The 22478-nt window shown below is 39.4% G+C and overlaps 1 protein-coding gene across 1 annotated transcript; it reads right to left on the bottom strand.

Moving 5' to 3' along the window:
* Nucleotides 1-2727: 2727 nt before the first annotated feature.
* On the bottom strand, nucleotides 2728-3681 carry LOC140243644 (proton-coupled folate transporter-like). The gene has a single exon (XM_072323310.1). The coding sequence runs from the start codon at nucleotides 3679-3681 to the stop codon at nucleotides 2728-2730; it is 954 nt and encodes a 317-aa protein (XP_072179411.1).
* Between the last annotated feature and the right edge of the window lie 18797 nt (nucleotides 3682-22478).

Genomic DNA, 22478 nt, shown 5'->3' with positions numbered 1-22478 from the left:
TTAATCGTTATGCAATTCTCCTGATGTTGCTGTAAGTAATTGCCAGCAGTTGCGCACGGTGCGCCCCTCCCCTTAATTTCCAAAGCGAAAAAAATATAGCTACAAACGGCAGTTTTGGGACTGTGAAATGTCAAAATTTTCAAGCTCGCTCGCTTCGCTCGCTCGCATTTAATTGTTATGCAATTCTCCTGATGTTGCTGTCAGTAGTTGCCAGCAGTTGCGCCCGGTGCGCCCCCTCTCCTTAATTTCCAAAGCGAAAAAATATAGCTACAAACGGTAGTTTTGGGACTGTAAAATGTCAAAATTTTCAAGCTCGCTCGCTTCGCTCGCTCGCATTTAATCGTTATGCAATTCTCCTGATGTTGCTGTCAGTAATTGCCAGCAGTTGCGCCCGATGCACCCCCTCACCTTAATTTCCAAAGCGAAAAAATATACCTAAAAACGGCAGTTTTGGGAACATAAAATGTCAAAATTTTCAAGCTCGCTCGCTTCGCTCGCTCGCATTTAACCGTTATATGCCATTCTCCTGATATTACTGCCAGTAATTGCCAGCAGTTGCACCCGGTGCCCCCCCCCCCCATGAATTTCCAAAGCGACAAAATATAGCTACAAACGGCAGTTTGGGGACTGTAAAATGTCAAAATTTTCAAGCTCGCTCGCTTCGCTCGCTCGCATTTAATCGTTAAGCCATTCTCGTGATGTTACTGCCAGCAACTGCCAGCAGTTGCGCCCGGTGCAACCCCCTTAACTTCCAAAGCAAATATATATATATACATACATATATTATTATATATAGCTACAAACGGCAGTTTGGGGACTGTAAAATGTCAAAATTTTCAAGCTCGCTCGCTCCGCTCGCTCGCATTTAATTGTTACGTTATGCAATTCTGATGTTGCTGTCATGAGGTGCCCCCCCCCCCAATGTCTTGACCCACGGTACGCCACTGCCTGGACATACATCGCTTAAACACCTGCTTCTATCAAAAGCGTCACAATACCATTTTATACATGCTTTCGTGCTTTGATCTCACCACGACCGCCGACTGTCAGCCTGGATAAAAACAAAACGACGCTTTGAGAAATCTAAAAACTGTATGCGCAGAAGATAATAACTGTAGCAAATCATGAAAAATGTAAGTGCAATTGTAGTGTGAATTTGGAAATCATGGCTCAGCCAATTTCATTTGCGAAATGCACGTAATATATGAGAGAAAGCAAATATTTTGGCAAGTTCATTGTGATTTGTAAATCTTATTTTTCCTATCCTTCGCACATTGTTTCAAAGAAAACATGGACAGTAAGGGTAGATAACATCTATGTTTCACCATTATTAAGTAACGTTGAATGCGTGTCCACAAGTGTCCACTTCCGTAATTATTCATTCTGTGACACAAAATTTGACATATTATGACGTTTGCTGTTCCCCATCATTGGTGTTTATTCAAAGGCAGTAGAGTCTGAAAAGGCACCTCAGCCAAATAAGGCCGAAATGAGGGAAACGGTTCTTTTGTCAGTGACGATGCGTGATTACACAATTGTCATTGTCCAAACATCTGAATGTACTCCCATTAAGATGCACATAATCAGGTGGCGGCGGTGATGACGGGATCAAAGAAAGACCATAGTCCATGTGTAGTAAGTGCATGGTCAAAGACATACGCAACAACAAACAAATAAACAAACAAACAAACAAACAAACAAACAAACAAACAAAAACCTCATGATGAACAGGCGACTGCTTAGGTTTGCAACTACCATGAGTACGGTACTGTCTAAACTGTTATTTTCGCAAGGGTGTAATTTTCGCGAATTTCGCAAATCCCAATAGGACCGCGAATTTCGCGAATCACAGTAGGACCGCGAATTTGACAACAAAGCGCGTTAGTGAAAATATTGTCATATGCGCTGAAGCCCCAGTCAAATCTAACACGGATCCCCAAGGATCTACACGGCAATCCCCGGATCATGCTGGCAAAGATCCGGGGAGTTCCGGGCTAGATTTGCCTCGGATGGAGCGTCAACGAGCGTTGATATTGTACACACGGTATCAACACGTCCGCTACACGGCTGAGGCCGGACCAGCACAGGATCTATACGGCATCCACACGGATCTTACACGTCGCTCCACGGTCCATGCCGGACCCACTCAGCAATTATACGGTCCATGCCGGCAGAACACGGCGTCTACACTCCCTCGATCAGTGCCGGCCATATCCGGGGAGTTCCGGGCTAGTTTTGCCTCGGATGGAGCGTCAACGAAGCGTTATGATTGTACACACGGTATCAACAACCTGGATCATCGTGTAAATCCTTGAGGATCCGTACATGTTTATAGGCCTTTGTGACTGGGGCTTTAGGTAACAGCGCATGTGCAAAGTCTCGGTGTCAATTCGCGAAAACAATATCTCGCGAAAATGTCTATGACCTCCCCATTCGCCAAAATATCTGTACGCGAAAATAACAGCTTATATTAAACAGCAGTCGGTGACTGGTCGGTGGCTTAAGGAGTGCACTTGTTAGCACCAGCACCAGCCACTTGTTAGGGTTACTTGCTGCTCTTTTTGTTCGACTGTTTGTTGATTTCATATGCCACCAAATTTTGCATGAATCGCGTGGGTTAAAACAAACCTCTCTCTCCATTGATAGAGTGATGCAGGAGAACGTACTACAAAATGATAATACTAATAATGTGGACCCTTATCGCACGTACAGGGGAATGTGATGAATCTAGTGCTTACCTGCTGAAGGAACCAGAGCAACACTGGCATTAAAGAATCCCACAAATGTGGCTGTCCAGCAGAAAGGTCTTCCTAGGCCATAGATAACGATGACGTCGAATATGCCTTCTCTCACAAAACGCAGTAGGCATATGATGGTGATCAGAATGAGAGCTTTTGTCCTCCTGCTTCTATCGAAGCGAGTGTAAAACCCAGCAAGACTGTTCAGAGTTTCCTTAAGAATGCTACCTGCTGGGAGGGTCTTGCAATTGGGTACTGTTTCCAAAACTAGTCCTGGGAAAGTTGTGTAGGCAACGTTGATGGCAGCTAATATTGTTGGAAATGCAAAGCTGACGGGAAAGTTATTGGAATAACCGAGAATCAAACCTCCCAACACTTGACCGCAACCCCATCCCGCACTATCCATAAGTGAAAGAACAACCATCCTCTGTGTTCTAGACTTACCAAAGGAAGAGTCGGCAATATAAGCCGCAGATACTACTTCGACAGCATCTGTATCCCCACACAACCCAAGCACAAAGGCCGCAAAGAGAGATATGAATATGGGTAGCTCAAACAACGCTACCAGGAGAAAGATGCCAGAAGCAATGAGGTGGCCTATCGCACTTACGACTAGGATCGGTTTTCGACCGATGAAGCTCGAAGCAGCTACGAGGAATGTCGCCGTAATAACTGGCAGAAAAGTGGAAAGTGTTGCAAGCCACATGTTCCAAAATGATGTCTCGGATTGTATCCGCTTATAAAGGGGATCAGTGTTGTTCTCATCAGAACATGTGCCGTTCAGGTGGTAATTGATTGAGAAATTATAACTTTGTGCTAGCCGTTCTTGAATGTAAAACGTCCTGAGGGTGGCGAGGGCTCCTTGGACAGCTAGTATCAGAAAGTTAATTGGCTCTGTTGCTACGAAGCGCGCCTTGCTGATGCCTTCTACCGCGTCTCCCATCGTAGAATGTCGTTGCAGAGTAAAGCACCAGCAATTCTGTAAATACCAGAAAGATGATGATTCGTATATGTAAACATAAATTATTAGATAAATTGGTAATGGAACTATCGTTATGAATGTTGAATCCTATCCCCCATACACCAACTAGAATACTGGAAATGAATCTGTTATGATGGGAATTCAAAGTTTGGTCAAAACACGTGGTTTGTAACCATTTTCACCCATTTCTTTTCCTTTACGTTTATTATATTTGATGAGCACTAACCTGCGGATTTAAAAAGATGTCCGACGTCCCCTCGTTGGTCTCTGAATGATCATATACCCTGTCCTAAGCTTCCATCGCAGCTGGCTTGATAGATATCTACTAGTGACCATGGTATCAAAACTTAGGCACCCATATAAATAAAATAAATTTTCCGCTCTTGTGCGTGCAAACAAAGAAGAATTCTGTGTGACTAGCAGGTTATGAGTAACCTTTTGGATCATTCACTCATAGTACTCTGAAGAGAAATGAAAAAGAAAAAGAAACACCCTATAGTTTGAAATCTGGGGGACAGACAAATGGTACCGCACGCTTGCTGAACACACACAAACGTGCTTGCACCAGCACTCGACACACTCAACTCACCTTGTACCTGAACAATCTTTTCTTATCACAGCAAGGCGACGCCAGAGTAATGGAATAATGGACAATTTGGCTTCTAGTCTTCACCCACACTAACTGCCATGGTAGGAATTCCACTGCGGTTCAACTCATTATGTTTTCCTAAACACCATACTAAAAGTCCCAAGAAATACAATGGGGCAAAATGGTCCAATTTTCATAATATGCAAATCAGTTCTAACCATGATAAAAGCACAGTGATTTCATCAAAACTGTTCTACACTTCAGATTCGATCACGGAAATTGTGGAAACCTATGTTCACAAGGTCAGTAAGTGCAATGCAAACACTTCCATGTAAATAACCTAAATAACCTCAAAAAAGTTCTGCAATTCACGTTTGAGGGGTAATTATATCTCTTTTTGCTTCCTCATCATACGTAAATGTGGTATCATTAGAGAGCTTAATTATTCTTCTTTATAATGCTGTGTCACTTGTGATGCTTATGCAATCGTGGAATGCACAGTGTCTCTGAATATGCAGCAAGGTAAAAAATGAAATGTTGCAAAATTTGTTGTTTTCAATGGGGAATTCATCCAAACTTCAATGACAAAACAATGAAGACACATGGACATTTTTTTTTCTGTGACTGTCTCCTCTCCATTTATTGAGAAATTGTTACATCTCATTAGGTCAGTAGTTGGTAGATGGGGGCATCCCACGAGACCGACACCCACGAGTCATACGGTCCACGAGACCGACATCAATAATAGGTCCATGAGTCATACAGCCCACGAGTTATACGGCTCAGGAGTCATACAGCCCATGAGTTCGACACTACGCACAAAAGGCTCATGAGACCGACACTAAGCAAAGAAAGCCCACGAGACCGACACTAAGCAATAAAGGCTCATGAGACCGACACTAAGCAAAGAAAGCCCACGAGACCGACAGTAGGCAAAAAAGGCCCACGAGACCGACACTAAGCTAAAAAGGCTCACGAGACCGACACTAAGCAAAGAAAGCCCACGAGACCGACAGTAGGCAAAGAAGGCCCACGAGACCGACAGGATAAACAGCGCCATCTACATGTCAATCACCTGTACAGGGTGTTCCATGAACGGAAAAATAACATACTGGCGGTTGTAATTTCGTCACGCTATCAATTGAAAGATGGTGACCATCTACATAATTATGAACGACATCAAACATGTATTTCTACATACTTCTGGGGGGGGGGGGCAAGTGTGTCAGGGAGCGACATTGTTATCAAGTAGAAAAATAGAATTGTATTCTTCATGCCCCCCAAATAAAAAAAAAATAGAAGAATTAGTATTCTTCATCCCCCCCAAAAAAAGAGACAAAAAATCAAAACAAAACCCACAAATGAATTAAAAAGAGGGCAAGAACGATGTATGGATTAATTTTAGAGCTTTAATAATGCCATCGTGCTATTTTATTAGGCTTTCCCAGGTTTTAGCTAGAAGATGGGCAGGATATAATTTTTACCTCTTCTCTTTCCCGATTCACTAGTTACATTTTTGTACTTATTCTATTTTAGATATTCTACCCTCCTACTTGGAAGTTTTGCAGTAAGATCTACTTGTAATTTTCTCTGTAACTATAGTGTAATGCTACTGATTAAAACGTTTTATATCGTTTTATATCATTTTTTCGTGAAATACAATAGCTGTTTTCCTGGATGCATCTAATTTTTCCCGAATCCCTTACGGTACCTTAATAGACGATTACGTTATTTTTTTCATTTTTAATTAATACTAATTCAACACCCTCGCAGGCTTACTGTGGAAAGATCTGTTACACACTTTTACTGTACTTTGTTCATTTTTTTTCCACAAACAAACACCCATGCAAGCACAATTAAAGATCCTGATCATTTCAGGGGGGGGGGGGGGGGGGGCAACTTAAGGGGTTACACCCTGCCGGAGATGGCAACTCTTCTTTTCCATCTCTCATATCTTCCTATGCTATTATCAGGACACCCTATACAATTTATTGGTCTATAGGTGGCGCTGTTCATCCTGTCGATCTCGCGGGCCTTCTTTGCTTAATGTCGGTCTCGTGAACCTCTTATGCGTAATGTCGGTCTCGTGAGCCTTGTATGCGTAGCGTCGGTCTCGTGGACCTTTTAAGTGTAGTGTCGGCCTCGTGGGCTTTGATTGCTTACTGTCGGTCTCATGAGCCTTTTGTGCGTAGTGTCGGTCTCGTGAGCCGTATAACTCCTGGGCTTATTTTACTTGATGTCGAACTCGTGGGCTTTATTTACTCAGTGTCGAACTCGTGGGCTGTATAACTGGTGGGCTGTATGACTTGTGAGCTGTATGACTCGTGGGCTGTATGACTTGTGAGCAGTATAACTTGTGGGCTGTATGACTCGTGGGTGTCGGTCTCGTGACGTGCACCCTGGTAGATGACCCAAGCACAGCAACTACGCCGCCAGATCTTGATCCTACCGTCCAGCTTCATGAGACAGAATCTCGAAGAAGAAGGAGGAGGAGGGAAACAAGAAGGAAAGGAGGGAGGGGTGTCATCAAGTACAAAGCTGCCAGGTAGCTTTTCAAGGGAATTACTAAAAAGCACAAACGTAGTTTTTGCAAATTAAGTAATAATTTGTTTGCCCGTATCTATTGTGTAACATGTTTCAGCTCTTCATTGACAACTTGCATCTATGAAAATCATTGATATAGATAATGGATAAAAGGGGGCCTAATATTTGAATATCACACATGGTAGATGAATTATTGACGACATGCAGAAACGAACTGTTGTCTGTTGGTAAGGTAACTTTTGAACCACTCCAGGGTCTTTCTTGGAAACCGTATTGCAGAAGTTTATTAAGTAAGATTTCGTTTCTATCGAGAATGCATAATCCGAATCCTATTAAAGCAATTCTTGCATTCTTGATTTTGGGACACTCGAAATTATCGCCAAAATGGCCGCCAAAATGGCCAACAAAATTGCAGTTTTTATATGAAAGGTGAAAAGCTCCCATTTTTACTGTATTTCGAAGGTGCTGATTTGAATAGATATTCAAGATGGCCACCAAATTGTTCTCAGACATAGCAGGAAATATCTGAATTCCATGTGTATATATTGTTATAAAAGGTGGACAATTAAAAAAAAAAGCTTTACTCAAATACATTACTGAGGGTTTTGAGAAATTCAAAATAACGGCTCAAAACTGAAATTCTAATACGATGTATGTTTCCCTTATGAATGGTGAAAAATCAAAAGAAATAAAAAGATATTCAATGTTGCCGCAAAAATCTAAGGTTCTTACTATTTTCCTTGCAGGTGCAGGTGGTGAAAAGCTGTTGCTCTAAAGCGAAAGGAAAATTAAAGCAATTAGGAAGTGTCAAAAAAGACAAACAATAATTTGTGTTTTACGTACTAGGTGTTACAAAAAACATTTTCCACTTGTGATTCTTAATACGTAGTTCAAAAACTATATGTCAGATAAAACTGTCATTGATAAGAGTAATAGCTGAATATTGTACAATTTAGTTGGAGGTGATTTGAATATGAATGCCTAATCAGTTTCATGAAATCAATGATTTATTTCAATGTTAGGTTCCAGATTTTGAGCAAATTTTAACCCTCTGTACAAAAATTGAACTTTACACGCAGAAACCAATGATGTGTATGTGAGTGTGTGCTTACAATGACCCTTTGTGCCTGAACAATGGAAATGACTACCACCTGTTCAGAGCTCTGCTGCAAGGCACATGAATGCTTTATCAATTATTCATGTGGATTGCCCTGAGCACTGCTAGTCTGAATTCATGACACAGAATGAAATGCATGCACATGAAAAAAGTGAGCACATGTTTCCATGTGCTTGCATACACCGCATTTCAGAATGAATAAAGACTAGCTGTGAAAGTGGAATTCCTCATAAATATGTAATAGAGCATTCCAATCCTGGCTATTGTCCAGGACCATTGTCTGGTTCTCAACAACACACTCCTATACACGCCAATAACCCCCTGTGCAAAGTTGAAGTTTTGTACAGAGGGTTGAAAATAGAGCAAAATCTGAAACCTAACTGAAAAATTAATGTTGAATTTACCAAAACTGAATCATGCTTTCATTTTCAAATCACCTCCAACAGAATTGTACACTATTCAGCTATTGCTCATATCAATGTTAATATCAACTGATATATAGTTTTTGAATTATAAAGGATCAAAAGTGGGGAATTTTTTTTTTTTAACACCTAGTATTTGAGTTTGCAGTTAAGTGTATAATGATCGATGCACTTTTTGAAGGGCAGTTGTGGAAACCCGAATTTTCTGACGGGAGCTTGATATATGCCACAAATACAATTTGCCTTAATTGACAATATTGCAGCAATGGCAAACTTTGTCATTAAATTCTTACTTTTTTAGATTCTGATGAAAGTCTAATAGTCTATGTAGCGCGCAACAAATGGAGCCGGGACTCGCAGTATGTTCGTTACGGATGTTCTTTTTATTCGCAGGTTCTTATCATCGATTGGAATGGTTTCATGTCGATCCGAACAACCAAACCCTGAAATTTGTAAACATCATATACAAGGGATAATAATGAGTACAATGAGATAATAGTCAATGACTTAATATTTGATATCATTGGTGAATGATGTTCATCAATATAGCATACGCAGTCTTAATTCAATTGCCGCGTTCATTCTTAATCGTTATGCTTCGTTGCATCGTTGCATAATATATCGTCATTCAGTAGTATAATCTTAACTCCAACTCGTGATTGGAATATAATAATTGATTATTCACATTAGTATCCCAGAATCTGCGCTGCTTTCTATAACCTTGACGTCACAAGTCAATCAGCAATAACTGATATTGATATCTTAATATTCCTTTGTGCAACTTAACATAATAAAGCAAGAATCAATTTGCTCAAAGACCAAACAGTATACATTACTGGGCCTATACGTTCCCTAAACGCTCACATCATTTACAATATTAATCGATAGTAACATGTACTATGGAAATAAGGGAAGGGAGAGGGAGAATAAAGAAGAGAGAGAGAGAGAGAGAAGGGGGGGATCCTATTGCTTACGCCCATATGACTAGAATATGACATTCACGCGAGTGTTTTAAACTCCGCAATACAGTCACGCACAATATCACCGATCAGGGTGTTAAGAAAGCAGCATATGAAAGCAGTAACATACATGACATACATCTCCCAAATTGTCAAGTCTATCTGTTAACCAGCCTTTTCCAACAAGTTCTTCTTATTTGTCAGCTCAACTACTCTATTCATTGGGTTTAGAACCCTTCTGAAAAATACATTTTAACTTTGATATCCAATCCACCGACGCACAGTTCTACGTCACTTTTGCTGCCCGTTTCTTTTGCTGAAGGGTTATGAGGTCATACGTTGCAGCTTGACCCAAAGAGAGCTGACAGTGGATATTATGCCCAAATTTGGTAAGTAAAAGTGAAGTGTGACCGGAAGGACTGGACTTCCTGAAATGGCGCAGGATGATTGATTTTCCAGAAAACTTATTGCTTTGTTACTTTTTGTTTTAATTTGAGTCTAAGAAATCTTTCTTTTCTTTTGTTCTAACAAAAAAACAACAACACAATGCTACACCTTTGATATTGATAGTGCCGAAAGCTAGAGAACTAAATGAAAGGGAAGAGAATTAAGCAGAAGCCACGTCTGGACCATCGCAACACTACATGTCTTACGCCTATTTAATGACTCTACCATCACCTGAAAGTTTAAAATTTTGACACAACATTTCTTGCATGTATGTGCTATACGTGCATTCCGCCAGTTGCCTGACCGGGATCCTTCTGTAGGTACAGACGACTTCCTTTCTAAATATTAACACAATAGCACAAACATACAGTGACAACATGACACACTAGAAACTGCAGGTACACATTTTAAAACACAAGCAAACTGCTGGAACGCAGACAAAGACATGAACTTCGTTCGCATTACTTAAAGGAGACCTCCGGATGATTTTCAGATTCTTTACATTTGAACAACTGTGAATTAGCTATATACAAGATAGAGTTTCAGAATTTATAGTGATTGGGATGAGGAATAGAGTGTTTTCCAAATATTATAACAAATTGCAATGAACAAGGATGAATTGACATGGCAGTTTAACCATAAGAATACATGAGTTGGGGCTCACGGAAGCAGAACAAAAGAAGGCACGCGTAGATTCTACACAGGTGAACTTGTTCATATAAGCAAGCGGTATTGTAGAGGAATTACACTGCTACATTACTAAAATATGTGAGCCTCCTATGTCATCAGCATTGTTCAGTGTGATTTGTTTAAGATTTTTTTTTTCTCAGAGTATTGGTTCTCTACTAATTCCATAAATCTACACATGGAGCTGTCGATTTTTGTACTACATGATGTGAAATTATGAAAATCGTCTGGAGGAGAAAACGGTATTGTTGCACACGGTCTACTAACAATCAACAAAACGATCGTGTTTTGTAGACAACGACCCTCGTTGGCTGAAGACGTTATATGGATGGAGGAAAAACAATTTATTGCTCCACATCTTTAGGCCTATCCAACATCTGGTGGAAGAAAGAGTACATAGATCGCTGTGACCAACACTAACCTCGAAGATCTGAAGAATGAACTTTAGCAATCCACTGGTCCTGCTTATTACCACCAAACCATAAACTCACTTCAGGGTGAAACGCACCGACAACGCACAACGCTCGTCAGATCAAAAGAACGCAATAATTCAAAAAAGATTTCAGGCAGTGCATGAGGACCTGAAAGCGCTGGACAAAAACAACACCGCCAGTGGCATCTGTTCAGCAAGAAAATCCGCACTTGCATGGGACAGGACACAGCAGACACTTCAGGAAAATGAAACTATTAAACACACACACACAGAGAAAAGCAAAGCAAAAACAAAAAAAACAAAAAACAAAAACAAAAGAAAACAGCGCCATCAACAAACACAACGAGCGCAGCTACAACTATGACCACTACATTAAGGTGGAATCAGATTCAAAGAATCCTGCGAACTTTGTGAAAACAATGTCAAATGTAGTGTAGTAAATTTGAACACGTTCTCACCACAGGTGGAACCAGTCTTTCGTACAAGTGTTGGAACTTCATAAGGATCGCCAAGAGAAGGATGCTAATAAAAACTCACTTCAAAAAAAAAAAAAAAAAACAAAAAACAGTCAGCGCTCACCAGAGAACCCTCCCACAACGCAGTGTAACACAGACGGACAAGATCATAATATACACACAGCCCAACTTACCGCAACAAGATACATAACAAAGACCCCGAAAACCAAGAGCGCTTGAACCCCCAATGTCAAGGAACCACAATCTTATGTCTTCATAGAAGAAACTAGTTCTAAGGTCACAGAGTCAGTTATCAAATACAGGTAAAACTCATCTAAGCGCGTGCAGGGACAACCTCATTAGAGAAGAACGAAAAGCCCCGCACAGTCTTCAACGAAACCGTGAAATGATCATCCAACCTGCAGAGAAGGGTCCGTCGTGGTTGACCAATCGAATGCATCCACTGAAGAAGGAATGGGTCCACTCTCTGACGAGAACACCTACAAAGAGGTAACACATGAACGAACTGAAAGTCACCTAAGAATGGTTGAATACGCACCAAAGAACACTTGAGTTACGATTGGGAAACCAAATTTTACCTCACTCCAGTGCCAGAGGTGGTCCCATGCCGCAGCCTGTAAAAGGCCTACTTTCTTCCTAAGATAGTCCAGGAAGACAATTGTCTCTGGCTGTTCATGTGCCACTGTACTCATTTCTAAATTTGTAGATTGTCACCTTCGTCCTCAAAGTACAAGCACTTCCATCTTACCCTCAAGACACGACCAGTTTCCCCAGACACATTGAATCACTCAACAACCGTTATGCCCTTCTCAACCCCCGCGCCATTCTCGTGACAGCTGACATTTTTGCCCTTTGCACCAATATACCACATACATGACATAATGAAGGCCTACAAGCATGCAATATTGCGCTCGATTCCCATTCCAATCCATCACCCACATAGAAGATCTCAGATATTAGAATGAATACGGACCCTTAATATTTAAAGGCAATATTTACCATTTGCAGATGAAACAAAAATCCAACTTTAGTGCTTCAAAATACATCCAAATGTAAGTTGGGGATAGAAACAAACAATTAAAAAATGTGAATCAGTATAATCAATGTTAAGTAATCAATGTACAAAACGTGAAAAATAAGTATGATGAAAACGTTTCTTGACTCAACCGTTTACAGTTATTTTTTTATGAGAAAAAAGTGATATCTTCTAATATTTTAGGTTTCATTGCAAAATTGTTCTATGGTAGGATGTTTTGTGATGCAACTGACCTACACATATGCATGAAATGCGATATCTTGAACATTTTTTTTTTTAAATCACTGCTCCCAAAGATAAACTGTAGCTTTCAGTTTCAGTTCAAAGGGAAGCCACTGCCTCCGAATCAAAGATACCGCCACGGGTATATGATACACCTATATCTCCGTTGTATGTACGCCAACATTTTCATGAGCGTCTAAGAACACTTCACCTAGCTCTACCGAACAATGGTATCCTCTCCAGCAGGTCGTAGGTTAGGTACACTGATGATATTCACGTCATTTGGATACATCCATGATTCTATAGCTAGCTCTTTTGGCTGTCATTAAAGCGGATGACAATATATTGAATTTTACAAATGATATGACCAGTAGGTGGGAAAACTTTCCCTTAGCACCTGTATAAATATTTATCATAATATATCCATATAGGATGGCTGATTGTCACATGGCCAAATATTGTCATAGCTTTGGACAGAACCTTAAAGGGGCCCTGAAGCCCAAATCAGCCTAATTTTCATCCTTAAGCCAATTCTATGTAATGTCATGTGCTGATTTCACATTTTCAGTACGACTACTTTTTGATCATTCTGACGAATGAAAGTGCTATTTTGAGAGAAGATACAGCCCTGGGAATGCCCCTTGAAATTTTGTAAAAACACGCGAACGGCGCGTACGTCCTGATGACGTCATCTCAAGAATGATGCGAGTTCGAGCAGACGCTACTCAGTTCTATTTGCACGATATTATATGTAGATTCTATTAGCTTTTGTCGTTTGTCTACAGTGGACAACACAGCAATTTTTTTTTTCTTTGGATAACCCTTTCCCCGGAAACATGAGCGATTCATCGGATAGTGGCGTGGAAGAGAGGATTAACTCTTCAAGTTCAGATTCTGAACATGCGGAATTTTGTGACAAAATTCCTGCAGTTTTGCCTAGTCCACGGTGTACATAACTGTCGCTCGGTTTGATGATGGAGAAGACATTGAGAGGCGGCTTGGTAACAGAGATTGGTAAACCAAACTGTTGATTTCCATTTAACTGAAATTCTATTGGTTTTTGTAACGAAACTGTAGTTCCCTAGCTACCAATTTGCCCCTTACCCGTACTTTCGCGGCTTCGACGTGCATATTTACTAGTAGTAATAGGCCTATATCACCCCGATCGGCCCGGGGAGCGAGCGTTTGCTACAGCCACTGCCAGTCGAGCCTAGCCGCACCGCACATGACCTCGCCTTGGCCGTCTTCGGTAGATATGATACTTTAGGAGGCTTAGCCTCGGCATTCATTCTTTTTTCATGAGCTGAGCTAGGATCTCAAACTGCATGAGCAGAACTGAGATTTGCTTCGCTTGAAAAATACTGATAATAAGTTTTTGGAACCTTCAGCAATAATATTTGTATAAGCATAATGGTGAATAATGGTAATGGGCTATGAAAAAAAAAAAAGTTATTATGGACAAATTATTGGGGAAATTATGCATTGATCGGACTCCCACCAGCTCAGCCCCGGTGGTTTCCCGATGGTGACGTACGAACAACAGCGCCTAAGGCCTGCACTGCACTAGGCTCATGCTGATGAATGGTAATGTTTCATTTCATTAATTATCCCCGCTCTTTATCTAATCATAAAGCCTAAATCAGAAATTTCTGCGCATTCACTTGACATTTAATCAGAGCTTTTATTGGTTCTGAAAATATTACATCAAAATACGTGAAGATCTATATGTGGATTATTTTTTTGTTCAGCATTGCATTTTTTTAATATAGGTTTTCCCGGCCAAATTCGCACTTTTGTCAGTCCATTTGATAAAAGGTTCATTCAATTTAGCAAAAATCCTCGTCACTGCACATTCTGTCATTCAAAATTGCAACTTGTTCGTTCAATGTAGCGTTTCGGCCAATGGAATTCGCACATGTGTCTTTTGAATTCGTAAAACGGGCATTCAAATTGGCATGTGCTCTTCAGTCATTCAAAATCGCCAGCACTGGCGGAAAATGGTATTTCAGTCATTCAATTTCGTGAATGGGCAGTCAAATTCCAAACATGTTCATTCAAATTGGCGTAATGTTTCTGTTTTGAAAAGGTGAGAACCGTGATTTATACGTATTTAAATGTGACTTTTTGTTTCATCCATACACTGTTAAGTATATAGTAAAGGTAACCTTGACCATAAATAACGCAAGTTTGTTGTTCTGTAACGCCCCTCTTCTTTCATACACGTTATCAGAACTATACATGCACCAGTACCATAGATTCACTTCACTTTCTTATGTCTAGTCATGGCAGCACGAGTTAGATACAGGCGTATCTCTCAAGAAGACAGGGAAAGAATCATTGCAGCATTTGACAAATTGATGGCTAGAGCTGATCTAAAAACTTTATTCCTAATGATGATTAATGCAATATAGCACCCACCAAATAAAAATAATGAAACCTGTAGATGAAAAGAAATAATCACAATGTAAATTGAAACCTCCTTCTCCCAATTAATGTCAGAACAAACTTAAGATCAATGTATCTGTGAATGAAATAATGCTATCGAACATTATAAACACATACACATAATTTGAAAGTACTGTTGCAATAAAGGTGATATCAGAATAAAGAATGAATACGAAAATATGAAATGTTATGATGCTTGCAAACAATACCTATGATGAATGAAAATGAAAAAAAAAGAAAGAATTAAATCCTAAACGTGTCTGCTAAATTGACTGCAGTAAATGCAAAATTGGATGCCCAAGAATGAATTCGAATGAACGAGCGCAGCGTATACGTGATCACGTGACTATATCATGCTAAATTGAATGAACGATTTTCGAAATGGTGCTTGTCTTACGAATTTGAACTGAAAAAGTGCTGATTCGAAAGATGTTAAAGCTAATTTGAATGCTCCAAAATGAATTTGAATGAAAAGATTATAAAATTGAAATACCGAACATGCCATCTAGGCTAAATTGTGCTAAATTGAATGCAGCAATTAGGAATTGGACTGAAAAAAGTGCGAAATTGGCCGGGAAAAGTTATTTATGTCAATTCAAGGGACAAACTTTGATCATTCCAATTTCAGGGCAAGGTTACAAGTAACATTTACTGTATCGATACTAGTATCATGATTTTATATTTCACTTCATCTATTTTCACTGATTTACACACATTCAATTCTTCTATCAACTCTTTGTCGGTATGCCATGGTGCTAACTCCCTGTGTGCCACATTATTCTGAGACTGCAACATACACTGACATAATCGTGCTTTGTGAAAAATTGGTTTTTCAAACCTATGTAACTTTTTTTCTATATTTGTGTTAATGTAATGAACATAGTTATAGAGAAAATCCCAAGCTTTGATTCCATGTAAATTGTATGACAAATATCTATGATTTTTCCCCTTTCAAATCACCAATAGCTACATAATTGTTACGACACGGATTTTTACACACAAAACAGCGACAGAAACCTGGAATTTATTTACAAAATCCAGTAGGAAACACCGCTTGATAGTCACCACATAAAATGCAAGCTACACGTGACAGGAATAGAATCTAAAGAAACTATTCCATTGTACTGTGGAATTTGGCGATTTTATCGAATGGTCTGATCTGGTTTGTGCGTTTGAGCAGAATACGCGAACTTGGCACGACGTTGACTGAGTCAGGCATGGGAACGTGGCACATGTTATACATTACTAGTGTATCATATGGGGGGGGGGGGGATTGCAAGTATTGGCCGGATGAACTTGTCATATATTGCAAACCATGCCTGCAATGACAGGCGCAGCATCACCGGGTTTCAGCCTTCTGATGCGTTTGATAACAACTGGGTGCGCAGCCCCACTTCAAAGGCATCCTCCAGGAAGTGGGCGCTACATACCAAGCTTGAGCTGCTGGGCCCGTCCCAATGGGCCCTCGTCAGCTTTACTCTTGCTTTCCAAATTTTCCGTAAATTTGGATCTTATGGGCAAGGAGTAAAGACTCACCCCATCCTTTGCCGTTTTACTACACTCTGCAATGATACATCCTCTAGGCATGGTCTACAAAGTGCAGGTAAGATCTCATAAAACAACATTTTTCTTGCAATCAAACGTTTAACAACCCAACGTCTTGTGAGCAATCAACAGTCAGCTGTCGTCTGCTACGAAAGCTCCATTATTAAGATGACATATGCGGTCACGTGACTCATGTTTGTCGAAAGTTGACTTTTTTTAGGGTTGGGGCTTAGGAACTTCGAAATGTGCAATATAAGGGTGGAAAAATTGGTTTCTCTCTTACGCAGGTGCTTTCTACAAACAATTGGTGGAAGGATATCAAAGAATAAACACATCTTAGTCCTTTCAGTGCTCAAATTTGTGGATTTCGCGGGTCCCCTTTAAAACCCATTTCAATGCTTACGTGTATAAATTGACCATATCATAGCGGTTATGATTGAAATGATGCATAAAAAAGACAATTTTTAACAATAAGTAGTCAGATGTCAACACTGTCAATCTGAAATAAGAACCTGAATAAGATTCCGTGAACCTTATTACTCTTAGAAAGCCGGTTTGTTTGCAGCTTGTTTACAGCAAAATATAAATCAGATTTGGCTAAGTTTTGCCTCAATTATGTCGTAAGCTGGTAAATACCGCAGTTTTGAATCTTGTGACCGTCTTGTTAATTATGAATCTCAGTAATGAAATAACGCCATTTTAGTGCCTGCGATGTATTTTTCTTTGCGCGGCTTAAAAGGGTGCAAGGTTAAAATGTCAGAAGTTAAAATGTCAGAAGTAAAAATGTCAGAGGTAAAAATGTCAGAGGTAAAAATGTCACAAGTAAAAATGTAAGAGGTATAAAATGTCAGAAGTAAAAATGTCAGAGGTAAAAATGTCAGAGCTAAAATTGTCAGAGGTAAAAATGTCAGAAGTACAAATATCAGAGGTAAAAATGTCAGAAGTCAAGATGTCAGAGGTAAAAATGTCAGAAGTAAAAATGTCGGAAATAAAAATGTCAGAGGTAAAAATGTCAGCGGTAAAAATTTCCGAGTAAAAATGACAGACGTAAAAATGTCTGAAGTAAAAATTGTCAGAGGTAAAGTTTTCAGTGGTCGAAATGTCAGTGGTCAAAATGCCAGAGAAAAAATGTCATTGGTAAAAATTTAGACGTAGAAATGTAATAGGACGAGGACGAGAGATTTTTTTCCATGTTTCTGACACCCTTCTCGCAACACGCGCTTTTCGTGCCTTCTCCTGAAAAAGCATAATTATGTAGGGGAAACCGCGGAGAAATGGGACACGGGGAGAAATATGGGACACTCTTGTAAGTTGAGAAATGCTCGGCCAATCAACAATCCAATGGCATCAGTAAAAAGATGAGCCTCGGTACACCTCAAAATAGACATAATATAGCCACTATACAGCTCTACAGGTAAGTTAAAAAACAATTGTTTTTATAACCCCTTTTTGTTACTTTTTCATTGTTTCTTACTTTCTTGTCAGTAAAATATCAAACTTACTACATAGATCTGGTAGGTCCTTCACTATGTCAATGAACTTAGTAAGTGTGCAAACTTCTGAAAATATATTATAATTGCTTGATAACAGACATGCAGGTATGAAAAATTGGCAGGGATTTTTTGTTGATTCTGTTACCGCTGGGAGAAATTCAATAGGACAGTGTTACATTTCTCCCCGCGACACATGCAAATCCTACTTGTGTAATACAAATTCTATTGCTGTGAAATAGAAAACCATAGAAAATCCTCATATTGCGCACTTAAGATTTTCTCCTGCTTAAAGTACTCGGAGTTGGACTAATTTTTGTCCCAAATATAAATTTACAAACAAACCTATACCATTGAAAGAAAGATATTATTCAGAGAGGTAAAGGTTCAGGTGCGAGTTCCTCACGTTGTCTCCCTCTACATTCGCAACTGCTGATCAGATCAGCGGTTGCTGATCAGCAGTTGAGATCTTAACAAATTTAATTTGTATAGGGAGACAACGTGAAGAACTCGCACCTAAACCTACCATTTCCATACCATTTTTTTTTCATAAATAATATACAGGCATCTTCAACAATTTATTATTCTATCCCAATACGTCTCATATAAAAAAGCCTTCTGTTGACAAATTATTCCCTTTGTCGTCTTATATCTTAATTAAAAAGTGTTTGTTTTATCCAGGGGCCGCGGAACCGTGTTCATGAAAAAAAGGGAAAAAAAAAGGAAAAATCACAACACCCATGAATTTGAATTTCCAAAGATCCCGCCCTTACATAAAGTTTCCGTCTAAGCACCGGCGTAGCAAAAAAAAAAAAAAAAAAAAAAAAAAAAAAAAAGGGGGGGGGGGAGCCGATTGTGGCGGTCCCCCTTAAGATTCTGAATAATTCTGAGTGCACAAGACTTATCACTTACATTCCGAAAAAGCAATAGTTCCCTCATGTACAAGGGGGATATCCCCATTTAATCAACCCTTTTCTCTCTCAGTTCCCCCGATCATTTTTTGTTGTTGATAATTTCCCAAATATTCCATCAAATATGCGTATACGAGATATCTCACTCCTAACTTTAAAAAGGCAAAAGCTCCCTCATACGGGAAGAGTGGGTATAGCACTCTCCCACGCTTTCTCCCTGTTCGCCCCCCCCCCCCGCCCTGTGCATACAAGTACACTATGGCTACACTTTGAGTTTTCCAATTATTAATATGCCACAAAAAGTGTGCACTTCTCTGATTGACAAATTTCCAGATATTCCAACAGAAATATGCGCCAGATTGTTGAATTTCACTTCTAAAATAAAAAAAAAAACATCAAAAAAACAAAACAAAAACTCCCTCGAATATGGGAGAGGTATCTAACTTGCCAACCTCTCATTGATTTGTTCTCTCTGTCATGTCTGTAGACTTAGTACACTTTGGGGAATGACAATTTCCGAATTTCTCACAAAAAGTGTGCTTCAGAACGCTTTATTTCAATTCTAAGAACGCAAAAGCTCCGTCGAGCGGGAGGGGGCATCCCCCTCCCACAGACCCTCTCCCTCTACCTCAGATAGACTTTGTACATACACACAGATGATGCACACGCGGAATAAGAGTTAAAATGCCATGATTTTGCTATCAACACTTCCCTGAAAAAAGCCGTAATTATTTCCATTATTATTATTATTATTTTTTTTTTTTGGGGGGGGGGGAGGTAGAAAAACTTGTAAGTATTGCACCAAAAGTTTGCACCAGATCGCTGAATTTCATGTCTGAAAATGTAAAATCACCATCCCTTATGTACACTATCGTAAGACTTTTCTGTTTGATTGCTTAACAGACAGCGTTCATGAAATTCATTGTAAGAATTAATAGAAGAAGTTTATCTAAGTGCTACCACTTTATAGGCAAATTGTTCAATAATAATCCATATCAAAATATCCTGCTACCTTAAACAAGTGGGGCCGTTTCAAGTCGTTAAAACACGCAAAAACCATGCATCAAATTGCACCATGATTAACAACATTAAAATGCAAAAAGTTCTCACCGTGCCCCCTCTCGTTCGCTCCGCTCCCTCGCACACAGTAACCGCCACCGCCACCCCCCCCCCCCATCATATCCTGGCTACGCCGGTGCGTCTATTAAAGCGGCGTGGGGGGGGGGCATAACCTTGACCCCCCCCCCCCCCGGTCCCGCAGCCCCCATATGGTTCATGCAGAAAAAAAAGGCCTGTACATGAATATGGACCTTTTCATGTATATGGGAATTTGAAGGGTTAAACTGTAGGCTCCCTTTTTACTTCATTCATTATGTTTAAGCATGACTGAAAGTCTAGAAATTTAATAATTCGAGGACATAACTAGTAATGTTAACCACACTAATTAAAACTTTCACCTCCTCCAGAATGGTAATAGAGGGGCCAATGCCCGCTCCGAATAATTGATGTTGAAGCCGAGGAAGACTTACAAGACTAACAATGACAACTAAACTGCCTGTAAATGGTTTTCTACAAGTGTACATGCATTCTTTGTGTTATTTTGCTGTTTTACGTGTATTGAAGTTCCACACGTTTGTGCGCAGTTTTTAACTTTTTGTTTTCTTGAATGATCTCTAAGATAGCTTTTGCCATAAACTTTATGATATCCATTTTGTGAGAGATTTATCATTTATATTTCGGGAGCCTCTTATTAATCAATAATAATAAAAAAAAACAACAACTGTTGCTTCAATTGTGGCATCACAAGTAGCAGAATGATCATAATCGATCTTTATCAATGCAGCACAAAAATTGAATTTATTCACATTCGTAGACAGTGTGCGTGTTTGCATTCTAAGCATGGGGTTGGTTTATGCAGAAAAGAAAGTATAGGCCTATACTTTGTCATGTACCTGGGAGCTTGAATTGTTTAACTGTAGGCTACCTTTTTACTGTATTATTACTACCTTAAATTCAGCATGACTCCAAAGTCCTCCAAATGAAAAAAAAAAATCATGCACAACACTAGTTGATGTTACCCACGTTAATTCAAACTTTCACACCCTCCCGAACGAGGGAGGAGTAATTACCCCATACAAATACTTAATGTTGAAGCCGATGAAAACTAACATAGTGACAGCCAACTGCCTGTAAAGAGGTTTTCTTACATGCTTATTTCATGCTATTTTCTGTGATCCACGTGTATTAAAGGATATCCTTTTTGTGAGAAATTTGTTATTTGTATTTAAGGAGCCTCATATTAATCAATGATGAACAAATAACTTTACTTTATTTTCCATGATTACTTTTCAAAGAGCAGAATTGTTGTAATCGATCTTATATCAATGCAGGACAGAACTCTGAATTTACTACACGAGCAAACCCCGGAAATGACTATTCAAAGTGAACTGCTAATAAAAATAAGAGTTCTCCACCAAATTGATTCTGGTGTTATTTCAATGAAGAATGGATGCTCCACCCAACCAGCTAAAATACTATCGCATTTTATCCCGGCAAAGTCCTAGAAACCTGCTGTTCCACTTTTTGGGCCAACCTGTATAGTATAAGCTCACCTTAATATTGTCGTATAACTATTTGCATCTAAATCATCAAAATGCCACAGTTTTAGTAGCATTGTGGTCTTTCCAAGCATGTGTAAATGGCCGTATAGTAAAAGCTCTGCCAAATATAGCGACTTCCCATAAAAACAAATAGCATTAGTTCTCATCTTTAAACTGACAAAGTGCAATCTGTATAGTCAGGTAGATTATCAAAATTTGTAAACAGTTTTTGAATGCATGCATTATAAATCAAAATCTGGAAGACAATCACGAGACCCAAATGTTTTGTACACTCCTGTGCTATATACTAGTTTACATCCCCCCCCCCCCCTCGGAAAAAACAAATGTTTGTGAATGTTGTTAATGATCAAACTGGTAAAATCTTGGTTTAATACCTGGGTATAGCCATATTTTTTTTTTTTTTTGAACCTGTATCATTTTTATTCCTCTTTTGAGAGATTCTTATTACTTTTTAATGAAGTTATCTTACTGTTGTTGTATAACGAGGAAACAATTAACGTCATTTTCGGAGGCTGATTCAAACAATCTTTAGCAACACATCATTATTATAAACTTACTACGTTAAACATAATGGAATCTGACTTTGGAACAACAGCTTAGTTTGAAAGGCGTCAAACATTTACATTTTTCCCTCGCCTGCGGATCCGTTCAACAATAATTGCGTTACAACACAAGAGAAATCCCATGGCAAACTACCGGTTTTTACTCTCACTAGAACAATCTATTGCTAAAGTTCGTCTCCAGTTTTAATAGGCATAAGTTTGTAAACTGACCACAAAGTTTTCATTGAACTTCGAGATATTTGTTTTTGCGC

The sequence above is a fragment of the Diadema setosum genome, chromosome 2 (genome assembly GCF_964275005.1).
Source record: "Diadema setosum chromosome 2, eeDiaSeto1, whole genome shotgun sequence".
NCBI classification, from domain to species: Eukaryota; Metazoa; Echinodermata; class Echinoidea; order Diadematoida; family Diadematidae; genus Diadema; species Diadema setosum.
Note: the sequence above shows the minus strand (reverse complement) of the source record. Positions and strands in the feature narration are given on the sequence as shown.

Bases quoted from the DNA above. Each gene is read 5' to 3' on its own strand.
- LOC140243644 (XM_072323310.1), bottom strand. From the start codon at position 3,681: ATGGGAGACGCGGTAGAAGGCATCAGCAAGGCGCGCTTCGTAGCAACA.